The sequence below is a fragment of the Setaria viridis genome, chromosome 1 (genome assembly GCF_005286985.2).
Source record: "Setaria viridis chromosome 1, Setaria_viridis_v4.0, whole genome shotgun sequence".
Taxonomy (NCBI): domain Eukaryota; kingdom Viridiplantae; phylum Streptophyta; class Magnoliopsida; order Poales; family Poaceae; genus Setaria; species Setaria viridis.
The window spans coordinates 33798543-33817756 of record NC_048263.2 but is presented as its reverse complement, the minus strand read 5'-3'; the positions used below and the strand labels follow the sequence as shown (position 1 = coordinate 33817756).

At 50.2% G+C, this 19214-nt stretch overlaps 2 protein-coding genes across 4 annotated transcripts; one reads left to right on the top strand and one right to left on the bottom strand.

Annotated features, from left to right (window-relative positions):
- Positions 1 to 2457: 2457 nt before the first annotated feature.
- On the bottom strand, positions 2458 to 6001 carry LOC117866711 (F-box protein PP2-A13). 3 transcript variants are annotated; one of them, XM_034750992.2, is made up of 4 exons: positions 5679 to 6001; positions 4995 to 5587; positions 4714 to 4832; positions 2458 to 3229 (listed from the first exon to the last, which is right to left on the bottom strand). In XM_034750992.2, exons 2-4 carry the CDS (start codon positions 5340 to 5342, stop codon positions 2794 to 2796), a joined length of 903 nt encoding a protein of 300 aa, XP_034606883.1. In that variant the 5' UTR covers positions 5343 to 5587; positions 5679 to 6001; the 3' UTR covers positions 2458 to 2793. The 3 variants fall into 3 exon arrangements, with proteins under 3 accessions (XP_034606883.1, XP_034606889.1, XP_034606875.1); XM_034750998.2 differs by having other exon boundaries at positions 4995 to 5549; XM_034750984.2 differs by having other exon boundaries at positions 4995 to 6001.
- Positions 6002 to 14765: 8764 nt separating this feature from the next.
- LOC117866678 (probable methyltransferase PMT16) lies at positions 14766 to 18892 on the top strand. Its single transcript, XM_034750951.2, has 6 exons — positions 14766 to 15780; positions 16960 to 17170; positions 17265 to 17541; positions 17685 to 18083; positions 18229 to 18306; positions 18398 to 18892. Exons 1-6 carry the CDS (start codon positions 15028 to 15030, stop codon positions 18618 to 18620), a joined length of 1941 nt encoding a protein of 646 aa, XP_034606842.1. The 5' UTR covers positions 14766 to 15027; the 3' UTR covers positions 18621 to 18892.
- Positions 18893 to 19214: the final 322 nt, after the last annotated feature.

The following is a 19214-nucleotide window of genomic DNA, read 5'->3' as shown; positions in this document are numbered from 1 at the left end:
GCAGTCCCACGGCGCGGTCCAACAACTCAGGAGGCGGGCGGGGGCCCCGAGGCGACACAGCGACACAGGCACGTTGCTAAAGTTTTCACTGTGGTCACGGGCAAAGGCACCGCGCGTCCGCGCTCAAGTGCCGCGCGCTGGTACAGTACCAGCGTACGCCAGCCGGCGCAAAACAAAAGGGTTCCGCCGGGACCCGGGACCAGCTCCTCCCTCCCTCTCGCCCCGCTCGTGAATCATGGTCGCTGGTCAGGAACGGGGGAATTGGAGGTGCCGCTTGTCTTGACCTGGCGTCTCCGGCAGGCTCGGTTGCTGAGAGAGGGTAACTGGTAACTGGTAAGACCCTCACGCTCACGCTCACGCTGCCGAATCTGAAACTGCTACTCGTCGAAACGGGGCGCCTAGCGTTTTGCAGTTGCAGGCACTCTTATTTGTTCGTTTACCCACCCTTGCCTTGCTTGCTGGGCAGGCCATTCTCGAGGTATTTTTATGCGCGAGGTTGCCGCTGGGGGCAAGATTTGGATCACTGGATGCGTGGTCATCTTGTACGTGGCGTGAGCCGTCAGGTGAGGTGACGTTTGGCCACAGATAAGCATCGTGGTAACATACTGATTAGTAGCCGCCGTCAGTTCACGGTTCTGATTAGCTCTGACTTGGTTAAGTTCTTGACACAAGCTTTTTTTCCCCCGTCCTTTACTGACGTTACTTGCTAGTCTAGTTGTCCCAGCAACTCCAGGGACGGAGGAGGGAGTAACAGCAGCCTTTTTTTTGTGGGGACAAAGGAAGGGGTAGAAGCAACTTGTTTTTAGAAAAAGGAAGTAGCAGCAACTAGCAAGCAAAATGTTTGTTTCAGCTTTGCAGATTGTGAAAGGAAAAGTTTCCAGATGGTAGCAATCCACAATCTGAAAAAAACCAGATGTTGAATTGATACGATCCACATGCCATACAGTTATGAGGCAACATCTCTCTCTCCCCTAGTCCTAGCCTCCACGTACAATGTTACAAACTGCTTTTACGATGTATGGATAACCTGAAACCAACTGGAGGACCTAGAATGTTTCAAAAAAAAAAACTGGAGGACCTAAACATGTTTTTAAGGAGGGCCTAAACAAACAGCAAGACCCAAGAGAATGGGCTGTGCCGGCCTTCTAGCTCGGTCCGTGACGCAGCCCATACCACGATGCGCGACGAACCGGGCTAGCCCAGGTTTTGCGATCCATCCACGTGAGGCCCAGAATCCAGCGGAAAACCTATCCATCTTCTGGAAGGTGGAAGACGTTGAGTCTTCCGATGTTGGAGATTCGTGCGGCCACTGCTAGCCGCACGATCTCCATCTTCCTCACAGGCTTCTTCTCTCGCGCGCGCCGCCGCTTGTCTCGTGACGCGCCGCCGCCGAGGTGGAAGCTGGGAGGAGGAAGCTCGCCGGAGGGGCGGGAGGTGGGCGGGGCGGCTCGGCGGTGAGGTCGCCGCCGGCAGCGGGCGGTGGTCGAGGCCGACGGTACTTAGGGTTAGGGTTAGGGTTCGGGGGTCCGGGTTTCGAGGGTTCTAATGGCCACCGGCCTTAGACCGGCGGTGGTGGCGGTTCGGCCGGTGGCGGGGGCAAGGCGGCGCGGGAGCACCGCCGGCCGGGTAGGGCTAGATATCCAGTGGGCAGTGGCCGGCGGCGGGGGTTATGCGCGGCGTCGGGCTAGGAAGGGCGGGGTGGAGGGCGGCGGTGGATGGCGGGCGGCGCGACAGCCGCCGGCCGGGGTGGTGGAGGAGGTGGCGGGGGTGGGAGGTGACCGGGGAAGAAGAAGAGGAAGAGGAGTTTAATGGGCCGGAGGTGGGATGGAAGTTTCCTTTCTTATCTATCTTCCACAGGAGCCCAGAATCCAGTCCCCTCCACACATCTCGCATGTGATTGGACTGCCGTCTGTCCGCAAGGAATGATGTGTGACAGTGTGACTGTGAGCGCGTACTTCGGGGACTCTGCTCAAACGCTCAGCTGCTAATCCTGTAATCCACATCTATGCTTCCAGGCCTGCTGTGGTGCGTCCACGCTCCATATGGTTGGATTAGGAATGGCATAAGCATTAAGCAGCACCGATCACTGCAAGTACGATAAACTTTTACAGTTTTGCGAGACCAAATAAGGCCGGGATCTGAATTCTTGAAGGCCAAAAGGCGCAATTATGTACTCCCTCCAACTCATAATATTTGATGTTGGTCAGTTCTTTTTTGAACTAACTAACGTCATATAAAATGATATCTGGTATTCAAAATCCTGTGTATACGCTGCACGAATTGCCTTGTAACATATCGAACGCATCATTTGTTCGAACAGAAGAAACAGAGCAGAAGCCGTACACAAGCTGTGTCTGCAGAAAATGGATTTTTAGCATCTGATGAAGATACCGATGCTTAAAAGATACAGTTTTTTTTGGCCGTAGGGCTAGAAAGCAAAGAGGAATATCAATCCAGTTCGCGAAACATCATTGTACTGATGAAAATTAGAGATGCAGATGGCATATCAGGCTATCAGCCTCTTTGAACTAATAGTGTGCACTCAATGACTCAAGTCTTGCTTCATTTCACCTGTTTCTAAACTCCCCTATTCTCCACCTGTTTAACTAACACTACAAAGAATACAGGAAATACCTTACATTCATGTAAAACTCTCAGAATGAAGGGGCAAAAAAAGACAAAAGAATGTACAATGGGCTTTCAGGTAAGAATGGCCAGGTAAAAGTCTAGCCACTCACATTTGAATTGCCTCTTGTTTCATCTTGCTGGAGGTATGAGGCCAACTCCGCTGAGCTACATGCAGACTATGTTCGCCCTCTCAGGCTTGTACCCTTTAGGATATATAAACACCGAATCAACGCACAAGCCACCTTTTGTATGGGTGCAATCAATCTGCATCATTGAGAACTTGAGTTTCATGGGCTCATCGGGGTTTGATACGACAAAATCACCAACATGGTAAAGCTTCCAGCCTCCTTGTTCATGTAGATGTAGGTAATACTCAGATGTCACTTGTTGCTCATCAGAGGTTGAGAGCTGGAACCGTGTGGGCGTGACATCCCACCCGTGCATGTGCTCGGTTGCACAAAGCCGACGACCCATGCGCCTATAGGGTCGCCCCAGGTGAAGATGGAAAAAAAGGCTGTAGGAGCCAGCAGGAAAGCAGAACTCAAGCTCCCCATCCACCTCAAGCCACCAAATTTGCTGAAGATAAGCAACGCTATGGAATCTGCAGTACCAGAAAGAAACAACTCATCAATCCAACATTCACACAAATCTGCAGAGGACAGGAAAAGTTTGTATAAAAAATTATTGACAAAAGAACTGCACGTGGTATGCAAAGTGTTTCATTTTCCTAGATATATCAACAGGTGCATAAGAAATGCAGTAGCAATCACATGGAAGAAAGGTTCTCCAATTGGAAACCTCACATTGCTAAAGCTATGTGAATTCCTACATGCAAGAAATAACAAACTATCTTCTGCTGGAGTATTTGGTAATCCTCCACAACACAGGCACACTCAACAAAAAATTATATTAGTGGTAGGTCAGGTAGAAAGATTTAGTAGGAAGAAGAAACCAATGGAAGGAATGAGGCGGTGATAAGAGTTGCCAGATTTTAAAGAGGAAAGCACAAACAGCTTTTTATGCCACTGAAATTATTTGATCTGACACATCCTGAGTTAAAGATCATGAACCATAATGAATGGTTTCATTATATTATCTCAGGTGACCTAAAGGCTAAAAGCATACAATTGTGAGTTCCTAACTCTAGGCTCTATAAAATGGAAATCGCACAAATCCAAACAAATGTTAATAGTTGGTGCAAACAACTGTTCATTCTGCAAAAACACAAATCCTAAAGGCTTTTGGTTTTGTTACTGTTGAATATAGAAGAATTGCATGGCAATAATATAAACTCAAATGGTCCAATGAACTATCCAATTGCTTAGACTTTTAGAGAAGTCATGGTTGTTAGAATTTAGCTCAAAGAAAACTATTTTCATTTTTCACTAGTTACTGCCTGATGAATGACTTTGACCAATTAAAAATTTGCACCATAGGAAAAACTATAAAAGCTACTCATAATTAACCCATCCCAAGAACAACAAGTGCAATCAATTAGCAAACCAAATTTGTAACATCTGGTAAACATAAGCTTAGATCCGCACTTTCTCTGGTTGGCCTAATGAACATGCAGGGGAGTCAAGAAATGTGCACTAATTAAGGAACTAATAGTTCCAAGAAAAAAAAATCAGTGAAATGACCATCAATGCCCCTAACAACATGATAAGATAACTTTTCTCTTTCAAATAGAGAGCGAAAATACTGAATTAACAACACTCTTGATATCACCAATGGACAAATATTGTGGAACATATTCTCCCAAGGCCATGGACAAGGGTCTTTGTTGTCAGCCTCCTATACCCCTCCTATACCAGAAACTTGATAGCCAATAAGGAGTTATGTTTCACAATCAGACAAAAGATTAAATAATAGCAATATCACTATTAGGTTTAAAATGTCCGTGAGCATTTTCTAGTTAATGTCACAATCTGTGCACAGTGTAACAAGAGTATGACTATCAGTAGTGCTGCAAAAGCTGAACTTAAATTGAGATTTGGAAGTGGTTGCAGCAATGCCAATTCTAATGGGATTCATTCGCTAAGAGAAGCTATGCAAATTAAATTCTTAAAGGGGAAAAAAAGCTACCTTGATTCCTCTGTGGCAAGGTGGCTCCAGTACCTCCGATCATCAATACCGGTAATAGTCATCGCCTTTGATGATATACTGATGCAAAGACCTCCCTTGTTCTTCAGAATCCAGAATTCCTACAATTGACAGCATGAATGCCTTCTAAGCAAAACAAACAATTTAAGCAAACAGAAGGCCAAGAACAGAACCGACAGTCCACTTCATATGAATATGGCACGATAGCAGATCAGTCCTAACAAACAAGTAACCTTCAAAGAGAAAAATATCAAATGAGCTACCTTTCTGCCAGCATCAAAGAGGGTGGGTCGGCACAGACGCGCGTAAATCTCCTTCTTCGTCGCCGCTAGAAAGAAACGCTTGTCATTGTCATCTCCATCGCCGCGGACCTCGTCATCGGCGGCCGCGGCTAGGACCGCAAGGTAGCGGTAGTTGGCGGGGAGCTTGACGGCCCAGACGCAGTCCGCGGAGGCCGCGCCGCGGAAGGCGCGGTTGAGGCGGGCGACCTGGCAGATCTCCGGCGGGTCGAGGTAGAGCAGCACCGCCGCCACGCAGCTCTCCGGCATGTCGCCGAGGGACGTCTCCCCCCACTCCCCGTCCGCGCCCAGGATGCTCGAACCCGCCCCCATCTACAACCCAATCGCCGCCTTGGAGAAGGATTGAATTGGGAAGGTGAAGGCCGAGTTCTTCAGGATCACTCTTCTGAGGCACACACGATCGAAGCTTCCAAGGAGCCCCCGAGCACTTCGACGCCGGGACAGCGCCAGCCCCAATCCGTGAGAGGGAGCCTCTCGCACGGATAACTGCAGCCTTCCTGGCGAATTTGGCTACCACACCTTTCCGATTGGAGAAGAAACCTCAGATTTGCACCGCCCTTCAAGATAAGAACCGAACAATTGTAGCAAAGAAACCGCCAATTCGCCTTCTATGAAGGTGAGCGCGGCTGCACAAGGCAAGAAGCTCACATGCGCAGGGAGCAGAATGGTTCTCGGATTGAACCCGAAGCACCGCCGATTCGATCAAGAGCTCACCAGGGTGCCCCCTGTCCGCCTCAAATCGCGCAAAACCGACCCCCAAATGCTCCGAATCCCAGCAGGTTGCCCTCAATTCGAGAACTCAGGATGCTAAAGTTCTCGACCTCTAATTGAGAATTGGATCGCTTCCTGCCACGATCTTTTCTTGTAATGGAACGGGGACGCGCTGGGAGGAGACAAGGAGATTTTTCAGAGGGCCTTTTAAAGGAGAAGACGACTCGGTCCTTTCTTCTCCTCGTTCTTCCGTGTCTGGTGTAGATACAGACTATACGGTAGGTAGCGGACAACTAACTGATCGTGTAAAATACTCCTTTGCTAGTATTACTTGGTTAAGGATACAGTAGCAGCAGATAATGTTGGATAATTGAGCGTTCATGTGCACGAGTATGTTTACCTGTGCGGGATCACGTCTGGATAATTCCGACACATTGGTCTTTTATAAAATCCATAGTATTAAATATAGTATTTTAATGTGCATAAAGCATAGGTAGAACACTTCAAATTGTGGATTTTGAATGATCTGGCCTTTGAAGTCTGAACCTAAAAATGGAAATACTGTGTGCTCTTTAAAAGAACAATATCAGCATGTACCTTACTTAGTTACTACTCATCCCATTCCAAAGTCTAATGCATTCTACCTTTATCGTCAGTTAAGTTTTAAAATTTTGATCAAAGTTATAATCAATAAAGAAATGTCTATAACATCAAACTACACCAGGAAATATAATTTTGTTGTGCATTCATTTGATTTTAGATGTTAACATATTTTCTAAAATTTAATCTGATTTAAATTAAACAAGTTTGACTTATGGAGTATTAGGGAAGTAAGTGGATACCTAATGTATATTTGTGGATCACTATATTAGTTTATTTTCTTTTGTTTTTAAATCGAATTAGTTTATTACTTCATGTATGTACTCCATGAATTTTGGGGTCTACACAATAACTAGAGAAATGAAAAGTCACATCCCATAATCACGAGAGACGGTAACCCTCTCGGGCAATGAATGAAATGGCTTACTCTAGATTTGATGTTAAACTGGCGCACTCTCACCGCCCCGGTCTCGAGGGGAAATGCCAAAGCTGAAAGTAACCACCCAACGATATAAAAACAACGGGCGATTAAGCGTGACAGCGTGGTAAGGAAAACGTTGGGATTGGCCGGAATAAACTAGCCGATCCCGGTGCAGGGCGAAGCAGCCCATGGTTTGATCAGGACGTGTTTGCTGCCGCCATTTAGAGTTCAGCGATGTCTTTCAGATTGCTTTGGGAGGTCTTCGCTTCGTCGACCCCCTTTTTCCGGGGGGCGCATGTTCTCACTTCTCAGCCTGCCGGTTACGTGTGGTGCGTGTTGCACGACGGTGCAGAACAAAACAAACAGGTTTGTCTGGTAATTGGAGGTTTTCAACGTTAAGGGAATCAGGGATGAAAGATGGAAAAATCAGTACGTGGAACGTAGTACCATGCGTGTCTTCGTCTCTTGGAGTTGGAACAGTGAAAGTGAAAGCGAGTTTGTTTTCACAGAGAGAGCTGACACACAGCTGCGTTTGTTTGTTTGTTTCGCTTGTCGGACGAGTAGCTTTAGGTTGTAACATCGAACGACCAGCAGCTGAGCAGCGTGCTGATTTCCTGGGTGAAATGCTGGCCACAACCTTATATGCGTGTGGTGCACGTATGCGCATGTTCTGAGTACGCTAATTGCTGGGATGAGGCACTCATAGCTGAACCCCGTCCTGGCATTCATGCTTGAACCCCGCCCGACACCGGCTGGTCCACGGAACCGCCTGCACGTTTTCTCTCTTGCACGCAGTAGCCGCTAGACAGGTCCACAGCCACATCGTCTGTTGAAAAAAAAAATACACACAAAGGTCAACGAGAATTGGGGGACAACAATCCAACTCCAATCGCCGTTTGCTTTTTTTTGCACAAAGCAGGGTGATGGACTGATGGTAGAGTAAGTCGGTACAAACGCCCGCACGTACACCACCTGTATGCTACTGTAGACGAGCTCACCTTTCACCGGAGATGGCGCTAGTTCCCGTCGCCACTCGCACGCGAGCATACGCGCCGCCCCACGCGACAATACGAGCTGTCCGTTGCGCCCCCCGCACCGCGCCGGACACGACAGCGAGAGCAGACAACAATCGACGCACCCTGAATCCCCGATAGCCAAAGCCCCTGACTGGCTGTGCTCCACTAGCCAAAGCCTCTCTAGTCTCTGCCCACCAGCCTGTGCTCCACCGCCGCCAGGACGTGGTTGGCCGCGGGAGCGACGTGTGCTTCGGTCCATCGTCCGCGTGGTGCCGTGGTCCTCGATCCTCGACGACGACGCGCCGGTGGAAAACCGAGCATCAGTACCTCATATCTCTAGAAAAAATAATCAGCACTCTAAGAGGGTGTTTGGATCCTGGAGCTAAAATTTAGTCCGTGTCACATCAAATATTCGGATGCTAATTAGGAGGACTAAACATGAGCTAATTACAAAACTAATTGCAGAACCCCTAGGCTAAATCACGAGATGAATCTATTAAGCCTAATTAATCCATCATTAGTGAATGTTTACTGTAGCACCATATTGTCAAATCATGGACTAATTAGGCTTAATAGATTCGTCTCGCAATTTAGTCTAGGGTTGTGAAATTGGTTTTGTAATTAGACTATGTTTAATACTCCTAATTAGTGTCCAAACATTCGATGTGACAGGAGCTAAAATTTAGCTCGGGGATCCAAACACCCCCTAAAAAGTCTCCTCTTTAATCACGGGTGGGTGATTCGCCGGGACTAAAGATCTCCTTTAGTCCCGGTTGGCCATACATATCCATGCACGTGACTCCTTTAGTCCCAGTTGGTATTACCATAATTTTTTTTTCTAATTTTGAACTGATAAACTTATGTGTTCCACCAAGCCAATAATTACGAATATATTTCATAAAACATTTTTTCAAGAGCTTTATACAAATATGTTACAACATATTGTATACTATTGGCATTCACCTCTAAAAAATAAGAAGATGGAATGAAGGAAAATAAATAGTTTGCAACAAGCGCAATCCAAAAGCAGGAAGTAAGAAACCCATGAACAAGCTTCCTCATCCCGGTCCTCGCGCTCGCCGCCGTAGCTACTAGGAGCTACTGATCCCGCATCGCCAGCGGCCAGGGGGGCGAGCCGGGGAGGCCCTGCGCGCGCGTGTGGCCGGCGGTCGGGGAGGCCCCGCGCCGGCGGCAAACAATGGAGGGAGGAGAGAGGAGAGGGAGGAGAGGAAGCGGTGGAAGGAGAGAGAGGCCGGTGGTGGGTTGGGAAAGGATAAGGTAGTAGTGGGGGAGAGAGGTCGGTGGGAAAGGATAAGTTAAGGTTGGTAGTGAGAGATAGTAGATCGGGGGGGGGGGGGACGGGGTAAAAAAAGAGTGGATATAGTCTCGGTTGTTAGTTTCAACTGGGAGCAAAGATCATTCTTTAGTCCCGGTTGGAAACATGAATCAGGACGAGTCCCGGTCAACTGGGACTAAATGAGTAGACTTTAGTCCTGATTGGTGTTACCAACCGAAATTAAATACCCTGCCAGATTTCCTTATCATTCCTAGTCATTACAACCGGGACTAAAAGGGGCTCTTTAGTCCCGGTTGATAGTTCCGGATAAAAACGATCAGAACTAGATACGCTGGATGGAAGATATATTCGCTGCTCGTGACGACTCTGATCCGAATCCGATCCTCTCCGGTCTCCCTCTCCGATGAGCGCTAGTTGCATCGACGGTGCAGCGTGGGCGGGGGAAGATGGGCGCGGGTGGTGGCTGGAGCCAAGCGAGCACGTCCACGGGTTACTGCGAGGACGGCATGGCGCTGATCCCGACGCGAGGCGCGCGGCTTTGTCGCCTCCCGGACGTCTGGAGCCCGGACCGCATCGGTGCTTTCAGACGTCTTCGCTTCGTGATGCCGACTCGTGGGGTGCCTAGTGCCTACCGAAGGACGGACAAGGCGATCGCATCTCTGCTCGCCTGCGACGGCGAGGCCGAATTCGTATCTCTCCATCGATGTGGGTCATCGACGGAATTAATTCTGTTCCCGCTGTTTCTTTGTGTTTCCAGATAGCAGTTTACACGGATGCTACGAGTGGCGGACGTGCAACTGCTCGGTTACGACTCACAAGAGGTGCCGGTCTGTTCGAGCAAGATGGGAGGCGTACATCTCAACATCTGGCTAGCTCCTGCTTACAGTAAACGCTAGGAGCAAGTAGCCACTGTAGCTAGGTCATAAAAGGAGTTGGCGCCGATGATGTCGATCTCAATCGCATCATCCACCCATCGTGCCGATCACTTGTCGTCGCTCCTGATTGATTGTTGACGCATGACACATCCACCGTTCGCCACCACTCACCCACTGTTGATGTAACCTGCAGCGTAGGATCCATCCACTGCCCGTGCCCCCCAACAAAAACTCGTGCGCCACAGGTGTCCCTTCACATGCACGCTACCACACACACACACCCCTCGTCGAATTTGTCCGCAACGTGTAGCAAATGTCCGCTTTGTTCTGTTCTTGCGGCTCCAGAGATCTTTTGCAGGCACATTCCATGCCAGTGCCTAGCGCCCTAGCTTCTTCTGAACAATGCGGATGCCCATTGGCCATTGCCCAGTGTGTGAACTGCGCACCTGCTTTCTTTGCCACAAAGGCGCAGGCGCCGAACAACCGAAAGCTCCGTGCAACAGCTACTACTCCAGCAATTTTGGCTAAGGATCTATCTTCATTAGATCACGTGTAGTAGGAGCGTAGGACTAGGACCCTGCAATGATCGAACGGAGAGAGGGCGTGCAGCGTGGCTTGGCGTCTGCCACTGAACTCGCAATTTGTGAACGGAGAGAGTGCGTATTAAAAGGATGTGTATATATGTTTTTTTATAACAAGTAAGGTTATCAAAAGATAGCCGGACGGCTGTACGAGTACGACTATACGTCCTCCGGCGATTCAGAAAGATTTGTTGAATAATTTAATTCTTCATCACAAGGACAAGCAGGCAGTAGTTAGCCATTGCCATCACGCATGCCGGTTTGAAAATTGCGAAGCAAATCACAGTTCCATTTTCCGAATGCTAACAACCGTACCCCTAGCTAGCTCTATATACTAGTACGGCATGCATCTTTTTTCTTGATTTTTTGATAGATATATATAAACGTACTTATTATTCATGTGGACCACGTGGGACCGATGTGTTCGCCGCAAATGGCTCCCATAGTTTATTAGGGTCTACGTAGTAACAGCGTGGCTACCTCATCGGTCATGCATGACTTCGACAGGAGGGCCGCCAGCCCGACCGGCACGGCGTTTCGCCGTCCAGTCCACAGGGCACCAATGGGGACGGACAGCCCGGACGAGCGCGAGGTTCATATTGTGAATGTTATAATGGCGCTGAAAGGTCAGCAAACAAAGGACAGTGCACAGTTGGCACCTGCCGTCTAGCTGGACACATCCCTGCTTGTCCTTTTTTCTCAAGGAATTCGAGAAGGAGGTCGTACTGTAATACGGAGGTGGCAGCATGGGGACGATCGCGGGGACAAAATGTGCAGGAAAACGGAGATTGGAAAACGAAAAAGAATGCATGCATGGAGTAACATGTTCTGGCCGGTTTTATCAACTCCATGACATGGAAGAACATGCATGGAGGAACCTGTGTGTGTGTGTGTGTGGTGAGTTGGGGTGTGGGGTGCACCTGCACTCCTAATTATTCAGACTAGCTGTTCCTTCGGTTAGTGCCGCCGCAAAACATGCATCGATTTCCCAAGATTTCCTGAAGCGCGAAACTTTCTCATGTGCTGATGTGCACCATGCAAGAAACATTACTTAACACTTTCAGATTTTGCACTTGCATCCTTAGTTTTAGTTTGGCTTCTGGTTTCTCCTTTGTTGGAGAAAACTAGTAACCATGGACCTATATGCTGGGTTGTGGGTACGTTGTCATTGTGTTTCTGACCCGCCTTTTTTCTTTGCACAGGGAAACCGGACAAAGACATCCACTGCGTTGTGTGCACACTCGGGGTAGAACAAGATGTCACTACGTGCCAGTCTGCTAGATAACGATCTAGACGAAAGATGGTTTGGACCACGGCCAATCGAGAGATCCAGATGGGAGACATCGAGATGTTAGGATGGCACAAAATAACCAAGCACGTTCCTCACGCTCTAGTATATATTATTTCTAGAATGGAATGGAGGCCAGGGACCGTAGTATCATATGGACCGCTACCTTGCTTGTTCCTAACGCACAAGTGGTGACAACGATATCTACGTCTTGCGGTGCATGAGATTTCCTAGTTTATTGCTTGACACGTAATTCCAGTCTGACCACTACACAGATACCATATGTGTTCGAAGATTAAATATAAAAAGGAAAATCGGAGAGTTATGGAACTGAACATGGAAGTCAAATGGAGGGGCAGTTGCAAGCAGGAACACCGTTCACACTTATTTCTTCCGTTCGGTAAAGAGCTTCCAACCCACCTTTTTTTTTTCAGTTCGTCCGCGTCTGCAAAATCTTCTCTGATGTAACGGAAGAAGATAGTTTAGGACTTTATGAGGTGCTTCCACACATAAGGTGGCTCTAGCAAACACCACCAAGGCATTCCGTAACTTGATCGGTAAAGACTGAAGGAAGAACAGTATTTTTTATATAAACAAACTCAAGGAAGAGTGAAAGGACATAAGTCAAGGCCCGTGTGAATTGTGATGCTGCAAAGACATAAGTCAAGGCCATAGCCCATGTGATGCCTGCAAAGACATATGTCCTCCGGTACCTTAGATTTTTTTTTAAACTACCAGCAGAGCATTGCCAAATCATTTAAGACGAAGAAGAACTTCAGGTCTTACATAGGTTGTTATTACAAGATAACTAATGAACTCACTCATACTCAACAAGGGAACTAACGTAGGAAACAAATTACAACACAGATGGTCCGCCAACCGCTCGATGTCTTACAGCAATTTCCTCTTTGATTATCCAGAACACTTGTGTCGCCGTCTTTGTCTTGTCTTCGATTCCTTTCCTTCCATATATTCTAAGTCGTGTACATAAGCAATGCGGCAATGTTCTTCTCTGAACTTTCGGAAACGGTGAGAGCGACGACCGCCACCAATCCTCAATCGAAATCCCAAATTCCAGCAGCTGGATAAGCCCTCCAGACCAAGAGCTCATGAGTGTCCAGACTTCACGCGCAAATACACAGTAAAGGCATAGGTGAGCAGCATCCTCCTGCTCCTGGTCACAAAAACAGCAGGTCGAGTCGCATGGCCAATTTCTTGCATGTGTGCAATTTTGGGCTCGTACCTTACATGTTGGGCCTTATTTTTGCATGTGTGCAATTTTGGGCCGCAGCAGAATATGGGTTTCGGCCGCCTCAAGCAGTCCAGCCAGTCCGCCACGCACGCCTTGTGGAGTTTTGGGCCGCAACGGGATATCGGGCTCCGGCCGCGCCTCAAAGCAGTCCAGTCCGCTTCGGCCTACCAACTCTCTCCCTCCTCCCTCCCTCTCTCTCTCTCCTGCAGTTTACCTTTCTAGACGTACGGGTTGTTTTTGGGCCGGAGTACGATGGGGCCCTGCTCGTACAGATCTTATCATATCATTTCGTCTTGTCGAGCCCGCCGGCCCGCGCGTAAAATATTGTGCCGACAGCGTACAACAGCAGACAGGACTTCCATTTTGACCTCTTCGATTCACGGGGAGCCGTGCATGGTGAACTTCCCTCTTCGGCTCTTCCGGTCTTCCCGCAGGCCACAGGTTCCCACACGGAGTTCAGGACTTCAGGTGCAGGCGTCCATGGATAGTACCGGTAGTCATGGGCTCATGGGTGCCCTACGTGCCGAATTTCAGAGCAATCAGCATCAAGGCACACGAAGGAAGAAGCAACAGCACAGCACCCGACAGTCTACGCTCTACAAAACGCATGCAACAACCGATGAGGACGAGGACGAGCTCCTTTTTTGCTCCAACTGGGCCAATCCCCATGTCTCCGGCTACCGCTGAAGGGAGGCGCCACCGCGTGATGCCGATTGGACGTGTGGGCGTCGAAGACTGACCTGGGGCTGCCCGTTAATTGGCTCCCAGCTACGCTAATGTGCGTCGTCTCAATGATTACCGTGGGGGCTATCCACTACGGCATTTCCAGGGTCACTTTGTGCAGTACTGCCGCAGTTTACCGGACCAGTAAGGGGGTGTTTGGCGGATAGGGCTAAAGTTTAGCTCCTATTATATCGGATGTTTGGATACTACTTAGGAGTATTAAACATTAGTTAATTATAAAATTAATTGCACAACCCCTAGGCTAAATGGCGAGACGAATCTATTAAGCTTAATTAGTTCCTGATTTGACAATGTGGTGCTACAGTAACCATTCGCTAATGATGGATTAATTAGACTTAATAGATTCGTCTCGCGATTTAGCTTAGAGGTTCTACTATTAGTTTTGTAATTACCTCATGTTTAATCCTCCTAATTAGCATCCGAACATCCGATGTAACAGGATTAAAGTTTAGATCCTGTCCCCCAAACAACCTAAAGCAGACCGGCCTAGATGTGCACTGCGACAGAGCTGCACAGCACAGTTGATGGGTGCTGGAGCTGGCATGGGCCTGCTGCACAGCTGCTGGCTGCAGTGCCCGCGAGCTAGGCGGACCCGACCCACGTGCGCCAGCCTCTTGTTCCCGTGCTACCTCTACCTCAGGATGAAAACCAAATTTAGCGGTTACCATGGCGTCGTACGTACGTAGATCTTCCTCATTTAGCCATTGTGTATACACGCGACACGCCTCGACGGATGTTTCCAAGCCGGCGTCACGCTGCTTTCCATATGGACGAAGGGACGAAGGAGAGGGGCCAGTAAAGACAAATAGCGAAACGTGATAAAGATGCGGCGTGTCACATGAGCGACGAGATTCAATGGCGTCACGGGCTCGGCATTCATTCCTCGCTGGATAAAGGAACCCGATGGAAGTGCAGGTACTGTTTGGTAGTAACGTTAAGTTCGGAGCTCTAGCTCTACACGGGCTGACAAAAGGTGAAAAGAGCACAGCGGCGCTGAGCACTAGGCGTGCGCGGTCAAAGTTACTTCCGCCGGTAATCACCATCCAAATCAAATACGGGCATGTCTCCGCCTCGTCACCCGCCTAAACCCACACTACACTGCTCATGCCCAAGAAACCACGCTCTTAAGCAGGGGCACACTCCCCACTGGGAGCGGCAGGAGCAGGAGGCTGGGGCAGGAGCGAGACGAGAGGTTGGCAGGCAGGCAGCGCAATGGGGGTCCGCTCGGCGGCGACGAAGCTGCACATCCCGCCCTCGGCCGCCCGGCGCCCCACGTTCCTGCCGTTCGTGGCCGTCCTCCTCCTCTGCTCCGCCTCCTACCTCCTCGGCGTCTGGCAGCACGGCGGCTTCGCCTCCCCGTCCGAGTCCCCCGCCGTCTCCATCGCCACCGCCGTCGCCTGCACCACCACCGCCGCCCCGAGGAAGAAGACCTCGTCCGCCCGCTCCCGCACCCAATCCCGGCCCCTCGACTTCTCCGCGCACCACGCGGCGGCCGCGAACGAGGCGGTCGCCGCCGCCGCCGCCTCGTCCGGCTCCTCGTCCTCGTCCTCGGCGGCGCCGCGGAGGTACCCCGCGTGCCCCGTCAAGTACTCGGAGTACACCCCGTGCGAGGACGTGGAGCGGTCGCTGCGGTACCCGCGGGACCGGCTGGTGTACCGGGAGCGGCACTGCCCGGCGTCGGAGCGGGAGCGGCTGCGGTGCCTCGTCCCGGCGCCGCGCGGGTACCGGACCCCGTTCCCGTGGCCCGCCAGCCGCGACGTCGCCTGGTTCGCCAACGTGCCGCACAAGGAGCTCACCGTCGAGAAGGCGGTGCAGAACTGGATCCGCGTCGACGGCGACAAGCTCAGGTTCCCCGGCGGCGGGACCATGTTCCCCAACGGAGCCGACGCCTACATCGACGACATTGGCAAGCTCATCCCGCTCCACGACGGCTCCATCCGCACCGCGCTCGACACCGGATGCGGGGTACGTAAATAAATCCTCTTGCTCAACTACCGCAGCTAAAGATCCGTAGAAAGCAACCACTCCACTCGTTAGCTACAGAACCAGTTCTAAGTTGATTGACCACTGGATTAGAGTGGGGAGGAATTTGCTAGGCACAATCAATTGTTTTAAAATTTTAAACCAACTAGACACAGTCCAATTGAGCAATGTCTGTACCACCAAACATAGGAATAGTTGATTGTCTTGTTGGAATCGGGAAATTTTTTCTATTTCCCTAGAGACTAGAGCACCGCGTCGAGATTTGTGCACCACTTTCTCTGGATTTGCTAGGAATTGTTTTCCCAAATCGAGACTGCATTGGTAAAATGGAAAAGATGTTTGTCGGTGTTGCTTGTCAGTCGATTTTACCGAGTTCAACAAACATCCTACGGGGTTTTCAAGATTGCATTGTAAAGCTCTACCAAAAACAGCACACTGGCTAGTACCTCGACAACATGTAACTGCGGAAACATATTCACCATTTGTGTTTCGTGTCACTCCAGTTTCTACATTTTTTCCGCGAAAGGACAAATTTGATTTTTATTGGTAAGGTAGATGCTCAATTGTACTCTGTAAAATATTCTGTCCTCACGTGCAACCAACCATATTTAGGGGGTGTTTGGATCCCAGGCTAAACTTTAGCCCCTGTCACATCAAATGTTTGGACACTAATTAGGAGTATTAAACATAGGCTAATTACAAAACCAATTTCACAACCCCTAGGCTAAATCGCGAGACGAATCTATTAAGGCTAATTAGTCCATGATTTGATAATATGATGCTACAGTAAACATTCGCTAATGATGGATTAATTAGGCTTAATAGATTCGTCTCGCGATTTAGCCTAGGGATTCTGCAATTAATTTTGTAATTAGCTCATGTTTAGTCCTTTTAATTAGCATCCGAATATCCGATGTGACATAGACTAAACTTTAACTCTAGAATCCAAACATCCCGTACAAGGGTGAAACTTTTACTGGCGCTGATTGCAACCAGAAATGTCGGTATGCTACTAACGAAATGCCCGTAGAAAGCATCCGCAATTTACCATGCAACTTGGAAGAAATTAGAGTAGCAATCGTGTGTAATCTGCTTGTTCAATTCGCGACGAGAAATTTGGCTTCCGCCGGCGTGGGGCTAACGCGGGCGTACGGCGCGCAGGTGGCGAGCTGGGGCGCGTACCTGCTGTCGCGTGACATCCTGGCCATGTCGTTCGCGCCGCGGGACTCTCACGAGGCGCAGGTCCAGTTCGCGCTGGAGCGCGGCGTGCCGGCCATGATCGGCGTCCTCGCGTCCAACCGCCTCACCTACCCGGCGCGCGCCTTCGACATGGCGCACTGCTCCCGCTGCCTCATCCCCTGGCAACTCTACGGTACGCACGCACACCCTCTCTGCTTATCTGTCCGAACGCACGCTGCTCCATTACCATTTAGCTGTTCACTCAAGTACCCAATGCGGTCGTGCAGATGGGCTGTACCTGATGGAGGTTGACCGCGTGCTGCGGCCGGGAGGGTACTGGATCCTGTCCGGCCCGCCGATCAACTGGAAGAAGTACTGGAAGGGGTGGGAGCGGACCAAGGAGGACCTCAACGCCGAGCAGCAGGCCATCGAGGCCGTCGCCAGGACCCTCTGCTGGACCAAGGTCAAGGAGGCCGGCGACATCGCCGTCTGGCAGAAGCCCTACAACCACGCCAACTGCAAGGCGCCCTTCTGCTCCCGCAACAAGAACCCCGACGCGGCATGGTAACAAACAACCACCAATCATCGCAAGTCATTGTCCTAAGCTTAAACCAACCGATCGCGATGCTGCAACTTGTACGTGCTGCGTACGTGCATGCATAGCTCATAGCTGCTGCGGCTGATTGTGATCTGCACGTGCTACGCAGGTATGACAAGATGGAGGCCTGCGTAACGCCGCTCCCGGAGGTCTCCGGCGCGAGCGACGTCGCGGGCGGCGCGGTGAAGAAGTGGCCGCAGCGGCTGACCGCCGTGCCGCCCCGGGTGTCCCGCGGCGGCGTCAGGGGCGTCACGGCCAAGTCGTTCGCGCAGGACACGGAGCTGTGGCGGAAGAGGGTGCGGCACTACAAGTCGGTGATCAGGCAGTTCGAGCAGAAGGGCCGATACCGCAACGTGCTGGACATGAACGCGCGCCTCGGCGGCTTCGCCGCGGCGCTGGCGGCGGCGGGCGACCCGCTCTGGGTCATGAACATGGTCCCGACGCTGGGGAACACGACCACGCTCGGGGCCATCTACGAGCGGGGGCTCATCGGAAGCTACCAGGACTGGTGAGTTCGATCGTTAGCGCTTGCAAGTTGCGCCGATGGTCCTTGGACGACCAGTGGGCGGCGATTCAATGGCGACGGTGTGAGTGTCGGTGGCGTGGTTGCGCGGCCGTCGGTTTCGCGATCTGACTGGGCACATTCACTGCAGGTGCGAGGGCATGTCTACCTACCCGAGGACCTACGACCTCATCCACGCGGATTCGGTGTTCACCCTGTACAACAACAGGTAGATCGACAGCCGAACCTGCGTCAGGAAGTGATACATGCTGGCGTGTTTCCTGGTACTAATTTTTCACCTCTTCTTTGCCATTCGAAAGGTGTGAGATGGACAGAATTCTGCTGGAGATGGACAGGATCCTGAGGCCCGAGGGCACGGTGATCATCAGGGACGACGTGGACATGCTGGTGAAGGTCAAGAGCGTAGCGGACGGGATAAGGTGGGACAGCCAGATCGTCGACCACGAGGACGGCCCGCTCGTCAGGGAGAAGATCCTCCTGGTCGTGAAGAGGTACTGGACTGCCCAAGACCAAGGCCAGTAGCAGGAGTGTCAAGTAAACTTCTGTATGTTGATATAAGCACATTTTTCGTGATTGGGTCGCCATTTCTAGCTCCTTTGAGCTAGTATTTTTTTTTAACGTTCTTCTATGCTGTTCTTTTCGGACGGTAATTTCTCAGATAGGAAAATTGTCTCTTAAGGTGTAAAAGGGGGGTTAATGAAGGAAGGGTGAAACACCTGGCCCCCCACGGCAAAGTTTTTACTTGAATTGTCAAATTGTGCCAAGTGGTAAATACAAGTTACTGTTGTGGGTCACCCCGGAATCTTTTTTCTCTTAACCTGTGGCCAGTAGTGGATTCAAGATCCCAGATCTATATATGATATATAAAAGATTGCAATTCTGGTCCCAGACTGGAGAGGAAGGCCCCAACCAATCGTGACGGCCAAATGGGGCCTCTGAATTGAATTTGGTACAGTCCATTGACGGGACAGTATGCCCTCTAACAGGTCTGAATGTCTCATCCCAAACCAGACCGTACGAGAATCGTCCAATAGCTTACAGCCAAACTATCTCTTGATACTTTATGGAGGTTAGAACAGCGACAAATGATTCCAAGGTCTACATAAGATTCTAGTA

Excerpts from the sequence above, each read along its gene's own strand:
- LOC117866711 (XM_034750984.2), bottom strand. The coding sequence starts at position 5,342 with ATGGGGGCGGGTTCGAGCATCCTGGGCGCGGACGGGGAGTGGGGGGAG. Across the intron at positions 4,833-4,994 it reads TCTTTGATGCTGGCAGAAAG|GAATTCTGGATTCTGAAGAA; the intron begins GTAGCTCATTTG and ends TGTCAATTGTAG. Across the intron at positions 3,230-4,713 it reads CTTGCCACAGAGGAATCAAG|ATTCCATAGCGTTGCTTATC; the intron begins GTAGCTTTTTTT and ends CTGGTACTGCAG.
- LOC117866678 (XM_034750951.2), top strand. The coding sequence starts at position 15,028 with ATGGGGGTCCGCTCGGCGGCGACGAAGCTGCACATCCCGCCCTCGGCC. Across the intron at positions 18,084-18,228 it reads ATCGGAAGCTACCAGGACTG|GTGCGAGGGCATGTCTACCT; the intron begins GTGAGTTCGATC and ends CATTCACTGCAG. Across the intron at positions 18,307-18,397 it reads TTCACCCTGTACAACAACAG|GTGTGAGATGGACAGAATTC; the intron begins GTAGATCGACAG and ends GCCATTCGAAAG.